Source organism: Spinacia oleracea, chromosome 4, assembly GCF_020520425.1.
Source record: "Spinacia oleracea cultivar Varoflay chromosome 4, BTI_SOV_V1, whole genome shotgun sequence".
Classification (NCBI taxonomy): domain Eukaryota; kingdom Viridiplantae; phylum Streptophyta; class Magnoliopsida; order Caryophyllales; family Amaranthaceae; genus Spinacia; species Spinacia oleracea.
The window spans coordinates 15,616,036-15,626,080 of NC_079490.1; the positions used below are offsets into that span (position 1 = coordinate 15,616,036).

Sequence of the window (10,045 nt, forward strand, 5' to 3'; positions counted from 1 at the left end):
TCCAAGATCCTAAAATCATTGAAGAACTAAGCACAGTTTGTCGACTTAATCCTAGAACATCTTAGGTAAGCAAAAGCCTTTTGCTAATAGTCTAGAAACTATTCTTGGTTGATAGGTACGTCTAAGAACTTATTAGGTAAACCTATCGAATTTGCCACGACATAAAAGGACTCCTTACTTATATCGTTGAGTTTCACCAAAACTAACATGTACTCACAATTATTTGTGTACCTTGCCCCTTTAGGACCAATAAGTAACACCTCGCTGAGCGAAAACTATTACTAGATTGATGTAAAGGATATCCAAGCAAGTGTATATTTTGGCATGGCACCTTTTAACTCAATTTTTAAGTTTGGAACTTAAGGCTCTTACTATGTTGGTTAGATTTTAAGTGAACTAAAATCCTTAATCATGCAACATAATCAAGCTTTTGATCTCATGCATTTTAAGACATATTTAAAACAATAAATAACTTAAAACATGCATAAGATATTTGTGATCTAGTATGGCCCGACTTCATCTTGAAGCTTTGACTTCAAAGTCCGTCTTGAAAATCTCTGTGGGAGGCACCATTTTCTTCAAATAGGATAAGCTATAACTAATTACAACTATTTGATGGTTCGCAGACCATATTTGAATTGAAAAATAACTTTGGTACTTTAGACCAATTACATTCAAATTAATGGTACGCAGACCATATTTTCTATCCTATTTGGCCATACTAGTCACTTCATAACCTGCAAAACAGTACATATACAATATATACCATTCACCCATTCATTATCATGAATGGCCCATATAGCTGGTTAGTAAAACACATTATGCATCACGTAAACATTTGCAGCAATTAATCAAGGGCACCAATAATCTACCAATTATTCAGTCCTTATTAATTCTAATCAAGTTGTTTTAACCTTAAGGATTTGTAGACCTAATCAAGAGTTTATGACTAAAAAGCGCTCCCACTTAAACCAATAAATTCATATGCTTTACCAATTTTAAACATAAAAATGTATTTCTAGTCTAACCGGAAACATACAAATTTAATTAAAATTTAAAGCTCATATAAATTTATAATTGAATCCAAAAAGTTTAATTTAATTTCAGTCGCATTTAAATTAATTCATGATTTTAATTTTAGTAAAATAATTAGAATAAATAACATTTATTATAATTATAATATTCAAAATTAAAATCCAAGAAAATAATTTAAATTATTAATTTTAAAATTAATTAAAATTACGTGAACTGAAATTTTCAAATTAAACATTCAAAACGATCTAATCGTAACGCAAACACCCTACGCGTAGCACGCCCATGGGCCGCACGCACACAGCCATTGCTGGCCATGTGCGCGCAGCCCATGCGCTCGTCGCATAGCTGCTGCATCCCTTTCGCAAGCCTCCGCACGCATTGGTGCTCGCTGCGCGCGCCAGCGCTCATCTCACGCGGGCTATCGCTCGCAGTGCGCGCGCGACATCGCTCGCTGGGCGCGCGACATCGAGCGCTGGGCGCGCGACATCGCTCGCTGGGCGCGCGACATCGCTCGCTGTGCGCGCGAGCAATGCTAGGCGCAGCGCTCGTGGCACGCGAGCTTGCGCTCGCTGCGCGCGAGGCTGCGCGCTCTTGTGCGAGGCAGCGCGCGTTGTGGCGCAGCTCGCTTGCTGCCCACACGCGACTGCCTTGGCTCGCCCTACGCCCATGCCCATTCGTCCATTGGTCGTGGCACACGACACAAGGCAGGGCTGCTGCCTTGTGCTCGTGCACTACGCCCTTGCTCATTGCATTCGTGCCGCACGGGCGACGAGCTCCCTTGCTCGTCGTCGCATGCCCGCATTATACAACACCCCTTAAGGGTAACACGAAGCGTCCATTGCTTCGTGCGTGCAAGTTATATGAACGAATCGCATAAAAATTTAAAATTTATATTTAAAATTAATGACAAATTAATAAATAATATTAATTTCATAATTTTAGGGCGAAAAATCGAAAATTTATTATCCAATTGATTTCCGATTGTTATGGATTCAAGTCTAGGTCATAAAAATTTAAAATTTATCGTAAATTTACAATTTTTATGGTGGTTTTTAATCATAGGTTTCTAATTAAATTATAATTAATTATGAAAATCAAATTAATTCTAAATTATTCTAATTTTCAACAAATTAATCATAATTACAAATTAGATTGCATAATTAACAAGACTAGGCATTCAAACTTGTTAAACATATGCAGTAGGTCAATCAAAAATTCAAGATTTATCAACAAGAATCGCAAATATTTAATTTAACATCTTAAATTTACGAAATTTTGCATTCGAAAAACTAAAACCTTTGAAAAGTCATAGTTGGGCTTCGAATGTGAGAATTCTGGGTTCGGCAGAAAAATACTATTTTGTCAAAATTTTAGAATGCCTTTTACATGCGGAATTGACACAAAAATCACTCAATTCGGATGAGTAACGATGAAACTGCCGAAAAACTGCGTACGTATAATTAAATAAACGCAATTTGCAATTAATTAACAATTACGAAAATTAATCACCCCTTTTAATTCTTGCAAATTTGTAATATTTAACCATGTTCATGCAATTTAGATTATGAAAATAATAAGGGGCTCTGATACCACTGTTAGGTTATGATACATATGACAATTCATAAATCATGCGGAAAAACCATAAACCCAGGAAAACATATTATTTACACATAATCATTTAGCATAGATTAGATGCATACTCTTTGTTGCGTGCCTTCCCTAGCTGCGCCCGAACCGAACAAGAACAAGTCTTTAGGACTCCAAGTGTCGTCCCTCCGTAGATAGTCCACAGCACGTCCGGATCCGCCTTAAGATTGACCAACTAGAATCGCCCTTAAGGTACTATTATTTTCGGCACTTTATAGGCAAATGTGTGACTGAATTTTTCTCTCAAAAACTCACTTTGAATACTTTGAAACTTGTGTTATAAATTGTGAGCCCTAGCCTCATATTTATAGCGGTATGGAAAGGGAATCGAAATCCTATTCAGATACAAATTAATTAAACCTAGAATCCTACAAGAACTCTAATTTAATTAATTTATCAAATAGAATTAGGAATTTAATCATTAACCGAACTCTGCATGTTTTAGGAAACGTGCACGAACACAAACACTTGCACACACACGCACGGCAGCCACGATGGGCCCCATGCGTGCGCGCGAGCAGCAGCCCACTCAGCGCCCGCGCGCGCTGCGCGCTGCGCGTGCTGTGCGCGCTGTGCGCTGCGCGTGCTGTGCGCGCTGTGCGCGCTGCGCGCTGCGCGCAGCCTGCTGGGCCTAGCCTTGCGCTGGGCCTGGCATGGCTGTTTGTGCGGCGCGCTTGGCTTGCTGGGCGATGGCCTGGCTTCGTGCTGGGCCTCGTCCGGCAGGCCTCGTCCGATGCTTATTCGTACGATGCGCTTCCGATTAAATTTTCCGATTCCGGAATTCATTTCCGATACGAACAATATTTAATATTTCCGATTCCGGAATTAATTTCCGTTTCGAACAAATATTTAATATTTCCGTTTCCGGAATTATTTTCCGATTCCGGTAATATTTCCGATTCTGACAATATTTCCGTTTCCGGCAATATTTCCGATTCTGGCAATATTTCCATTTCCGATAATATTTTCCGACACGTACCATGTTTCCGTTTCCGGCAACATCTACGACTTGGATAATATTTATATTTCCGATACGATCCATATTTCCGTTTCCGGCAATATCATCGTTTCCGGAGTATTCATTCCTTGCCTGTGACGATCTTAGCTCCCACTGAAACCAAGATCCGTCGGTTCCGAATATTCATAGATGGAGTATTTAATGCTATTAAATACTTGATCCGTTTACGTACTATTTGTGTGACCCTACGGGTTCAGTCAAGAGTAAGCTGTGGATTAATATCATTAATTCCACTTGAACTAAAGCGGCCTCTAGCTAGGCATTCAGCTCACTTGATCTCACTGAATTATTAACTTGTTAATTAATACTGAACCGCATTTATTAGACTTAACATAGAATGCATACTTGGACCAAGGGCATTATTTCCTTCAGAGGGATGGCGCAAGAAATTAAAGGAAGTTATATAATCTGAAACAGGTGCTTATATCATTTGTATATTTCGTATAAACCTTCATCTAGATTCGAAGCACTATGACTCTGATATCCTCACCTCATTTTCATTTTTTTAAGAGGGCTAATAAAATCAGATAGTATAAGTTCTACCAGAAGACGATTAACATCATCTGTTTAGAACCCAAATTCACACAATTAGCAGCATATTAATCACACTTAAATGTTTAAATAATGTAAAAATTGAAGGAAATAATGCCCTTGGTCCAAGTATGCATTCTATGTTAAGTCTAATAAATGCGGTTCAGTATTAATTAACAAGTTAATAATTCAGTGAGATCAAGTGAGCTGAATGCCTAGCTAGAGGCCGCTTCAGTTCAAGTGGAATTAATGATATTAATCCACAGCTTACTCTTGACTGAACCCGTAGGGTCACACAAATAGTACGTAAACGGATCAAGTATTTAATGGCATTAAATACTCCATCTATGAATATTCGGAACCGACAGATCTTGGTTTCAGTGGGAGCTAAGATCGTCACAGGCAAGAAATGAATACTCCGGAAACGATGATATTGCCGGAAACGGAAATATGGATCGTATCGGAAATATAAATATTATCCAAGTCGTAGATGTTGCCGGAAACGGAAACATGGTACGTATCGGAAAATATTATCGGAAATGGAAATATTACCGGAATCGGAAAATAATTCCGGAAACGGAAATATTAAATATTTGTTCGAAACGGAAATTAATTCCGGAATCGGAAATATTAAATATTGTTCGTATCGGAAATGAATTCCGGAATCGGAAAATTTAATCGGAAGCGCATCGTACGAATAAGCATCGGACGAGGCCTGCCGGACGAGGCCCAGCACGAAGCCAGGCCATCGCCCAGCAAGCCAAGCGCGCCGCACAAACAGCCACGCCAGGCCCAGCGCAAGGCCAGGCCCAGCAGGCTGCGCAGCGCGCACAGCGCGCGCAGCGCGCGCGGGCGCTGCGTGGGCTGATGCTCGCGCGCACGCATGGGGCCCATCGTGGCAGCCGTGCGTGTGTGTGCAAGTGTTTGTGTTCGTGCACGTTTCCTAAAACATGCAGAGTTCGGTTAATGATTAAATTCCTAATTCTATTTGATAAATTAATTAAATTAGAGTTCTTGTAGGATTCTAGGTTTAATTAATTTGTATCTGAATAGGATTTCGATTCCCTTTCCATACCCCTATAAATATGAGGCTAGGGCTCACAATTTATAACAAGTTTCAAAGTATTCAAAAGTGAGTTTTTGAGAGAAAACTAAAACACACATCTTGCTCATAAAAGTGCCGAAATTTTCTAGTACCTTAAGGGCGATTCTAGTTGGTCAATCTTAAGGCGGATTCGGACGTGCTGTGGACTATCTACGGAGGGACGACACTTGGAGTCCTAAAGACTTGTTCTTGTTCGGTTCGGGCGCAGCTAGGGAGGGCACGCAACAAAGAGTATGCATCTAAATTATGCTATATGATTATGTGTAAATAATATGTTGTCCTGGGTTAATGGTTGTTTCCGCATGATCTATGTAATGTCATATGTATCATAACCTAACAGTGGTATCACGAGCCCCTTATTATTTTCATAATCTAAATTGCATGAACATGGTTAAATATTACAAATTTGCAAGAATTAAAAGGGGTGATTAATTTTCGTAATTGTTAATTAATTGCAAATTGCGTTTATTTAATTATACGTACGCAGTTTTTCGGCAGTTTCTTCGTTACTCATCCGAATTGAGTGATTTTTGTGTCAATTCCGCATGTAAAAGGCATTCTAAAATTTTGACAAAAACAGTATTTTTCTGCCGAACCCAGAATTCTCAAATTCGAAGCCTAACTATGACTTTTCGAAGGTTTTAGTTTTTCGAATGCAAAATTTCGTAAATTTAAGATGTTAAATTAAATATTTGCGATTCTTGTTGATAAATCTTGAATTTTTGATTGACCTACTGCATATGTTTAACAAGTTTGAATGCATAGTCTTGTTAATTATGCAATCTAATTTGTAATTATGATTAATTTGTTGAAAATTAGAATAATTTAGAATTAATTTGATTTTCATAATTAATTGTAATTTAATTAGAAACCTATGATTAAAAACCACCATAAAAATTGTAAATTTATGATAAATTTTAAATTTTTATGACCTAGACTTGAATCCATAACAATCGGAAATCAATTGGATAATAAATTTTCGATTTTTCGCCCTAAAATTATGAAATTAATATTATTTATTAATTTGTCATTAATTTTAAATATAAATTTTAAATTTTATGCGATTCGTTCATAAAACTTGCACGCACGAAGCAATGGACGCTTCGTGTTACCCTTAAGGGGTGTTGTATAATGCGGGCATGCGACGACGAGCAAGGGAGCTCGTCGCCCGTGCGGCACTAATGCAATGAGCAAGGGCGTAGTGCACGAGCACAAGGCAGCAGCCCTGCCTTGTGTCGTGTGCCACAAGCAATGGACGAATGGGCATGGGCGAAGGGCGAGCCAAGGCAGTCGCGTGTGGGCAGCAAGCGAGCTGCGCCACAACGCGCGCTGCCTCGCACAAGAGCGCGCAGCCTCGCGCGCAGCGAGCGCAAGCTCGCGTGCCACGAGCGCTGCGCCCAGCATTGCTCGCGCGCACAGCGAGCGATGTCGCCCGCCCAGCGAGCGATGTCGCGCGCCCAGCGAGCGATGGCTCGCGCGCCCAGCGAGCGATGTCGCGCGCGCACTGCGAGCGATAGCTCGCGTGCGATGAACGCTGGCGCGCGCAGCGAGCACCAATGCGTGCGGAGGCTTGCGATGGGGATGCAGCAGCTATGCGACGAGCGCATGGGCTGCGCGCACATGGCCAGCAATGGCTGTGTGCGTGCGGCCCATGGGCGTGCAACGCGTAGGGTGTTTGCGTTACGATTAAAGATCGTTTTGAATGTTTAATTTGAAAATTTCAGTTCACGTAATTTTAATTAATTTTAAAATTAATAATTTAAATAATTTTCTTGGATTTTAATTTTGAATATTGTAATTATAATAAATTTTATTTATTCTAATTATTTTACTAAAATTAAAATCATGAATTAATTTAAATACGACTGAAATTAAATTAAATTTTTGGATTCAATTATAAATTTATATGAGCTTTAAATTTTAATTAAATTTGTATGTTTCCGGTTAGACTAGAAATACATTTTTATGTTTAAAATTAGTAAAGCATATAAATTTATTGGTTTAAGTGGGAGCGTTTTTTAGTCATAAACTCTTGATTAGGTCTACAAATCCTTAAGGTTAAAACAACTTGATTAGAATTAATAAGGACTGAATAATTGGTAGATTATTGGTGCCCTTGATTAATTGCTGCAAATGTTTACGTGATGCATAATGTGTTTTACTAACCAGCTATGTGGGCCATTCATGATAATGAATGGGTGAATGGTATATATTGTATATGTACTGTTTTGCAGGTTATGAAGTGACTAGTATGGCCCAAATAGGATAGAAAATATGGTCTGCGTACCATTAATTTGAATGTAATTGGTCTAAAGTACCAAAGTTGTTTTTCAATTCAAATATGGTCTGCGAACCATCAAATAGTTGTAATTAGTTATAGCTTATCCTATTTGAAGAAAATGGTGCCTCCCACGGAGATTTTCAAGACGGACTTTGAAGTCAAAGCTTCAAGATGAAGTCGGGCCATACTAGATCACATTTATCTTATGCATGCTTTAAGTTATTTATTGTTTTAAATATGTCTTAAAATGCATGAGATCAAAAGCTTGATTATGTTGCATGATTAAGGATTTTAGTTCACTTAAAATCTAACCAACATAGTAAGAGCCTTAAGTTCCAAACTTAAAAATTGAGTTAAAAGGTGCCATGCCAAAATATACACTTGCTTGGATATCCTTTACATCAATCTAGTAATAGTTTTCGCTCAGCGAGGTGTTACTTATTGGTCCTAAAGGGGCAAGGTACACAAATAATTGTGAGTACATGTTAGTTTTGGTGAAACTCAACGATATAAGTAAGGAGTCCTTTTATGTCGTGGCAAATTCGATAGGTTTACCTAATAAGTTCTTAGACGTACCTATCAACCAAGAATAGTTTCTAGACTATTAGCAAAAGGCTTTTGCTTACCTAAGATGTTCTAGGATTAAGTCGACAAACTGTGCTTAGTTCTTCAATGATTTTAGGATCTTGGAATCATTTTATTCACACCTGCCGGAACACATAATTTGAATAAAATGCTTAATAAACATTGAATTATGCATGTATGCTAGAATTTAAGTTTATTAAGAGAAACTGTGAATGGTTATTTATTTGTTTATTCTTTTCAATTGTAGTTTTTAATATGGCAAACAACAATTCATTCAACATTCGATCAATTCTCGAAAAGGAGAAGTTGAACGGGAAAAACTTCCTTGACTGGCAAAGGAACTTGCAAATAGTTCTTATGCAGGAAGAAAAGGAGTATGTCCTAGATGAGGCGATGCCCGAAGCTGCAGGCGACGGGGTCACTCAGGCAGCCCTCAATCGTTGGATTGATGCCAACAAGGATGTGAAATGTCTAATGCTCGCCACCATGAGTGCGGATCTGCAGAAAACGTTCATCAACTCAGATGCTTTCACAATCATCAGTGAGTTGAAGAACATGTTCCAAGATCTGGCTCGAGTCGAAAGATTCGAGACTCATAGGAAAATTCTTGAGACCAAGCTTAAGAAAGGCGAGCCCGTAAGTCCACATGTTCTCAAAATGATTGGACTCATTGAGAATATGAGTCGGCTGGATCAGCAATTTTCTCAGGAAATGGCTATAGACACCATCCTCCATTCTCTTCATAGCGGGTATGATCAGTTCAAACTGAACTACAGTATGAATAGTCTGGACAAAACGCTCACTGAGCTTCACGGTATGCTGAAGACCGCTGAAAAGACGCTCAAAAGTGATAAGCAGGAGGTGCTTATGGTGCGTGGGGGCAAGTTCAAGAAATCTGGAAAGAAGAGGAATGCTAAGAAAGGTGGCAACAAGGCCAGCCCAACTAAGCAAACTGGCGCCAAATCTGCAAAGAGGAAGGTCAGTCAACCCACTTCTGAATCCGAATGCTTCTACTGCAAGAAGAAGGGGCATTGGAAGAGAGATTGCTTGAAGCTAAAGGAAGATCAGAAGAACGGAACAGTCGTTCCATCTTCAGGTATTTTCGTTATAGACTGTATACTTGCTAATTCAACTTCTTGGGTATTAGATACAGGTTGTGGCTCACACTTATGTTCCAATCCACAGGGACTAAGAAGAAGTAGAAAGTTAAGCAAGGGTGAAGTCGACCTACGAGTGGGAAATGGAGCACGGATTGCTGCATTAGCCGTAGGAACTTACTATTTGTCGTTGCCCTCCGGGCTAGTTTTGGAACTGGAAGAATGTTTCCATGTTCCAAGTCTTACTAAAAACATCATTTCAGTTTCTTGCTTAGATGCTAAGGGATTTTCCTTTATAATAAAAGACAATAGTTGTTCGTTTTATTTTAAAGAGATGTTTTATGGATCTGCTAGATTAGTCAATGGACTTTATTTATTAGATCACGACAAACAAGTATATAACATAAATACCAAAAAGGCCAAAAAGGATGATTCAGATCTCACCTATCTGTGGCATTGTCGATTAGGCCATATAAACTTGAAACGCTTAGAAAGTCTTCAAAAGGAAGGAATTCTAGAACCATTTGACTTAGAGGATTATGGTAAATGCGAATCATGTTTACTTGGCAAAATGACAAAGCAACCTTTCTCTAAAGTTGGAGAAAGAGCAAATGAACTATTGGGTTTAATCCATACAGATGTATGTGGACCAATGAGTACAAATGCTAGAGGTGGTTTCAGCTACTTTATCACTTTCACTGATGACTTCAGTAGGTATGGTTATGTCTACCTAATGAAGCATAAGT

General features: G+C 38.9%; 1 protein-coding gene across 1 annotated transcript; it reads left to right on the top strand.

Moving 5' to 3' along the window:
• Positions 1-8,953: 8,953 nt before the first annotated feature.
• LOC130472297 (uncharacterized) lies at positions 8,954-9,585 on the top strand. The gene is made up of 2 exons (XM_056842904.1): positions 8,954-9,298; positions 9,388-9,585. The coding sequence occupies exons 1-2, from the start codon at positions 8,980-8,982 to the stop codon at positions 9,402-9,404; spliced, it is 336 nt and encodes a 111-aa protein (XP_056698882.1). The 5' UTR covers positions 8,954-8,979; the 3' UTR covers positions 9,405-9,585.
• The last annotated feature ends 460 nt before the right edge of the window (positions 9,586-10,045 follow it).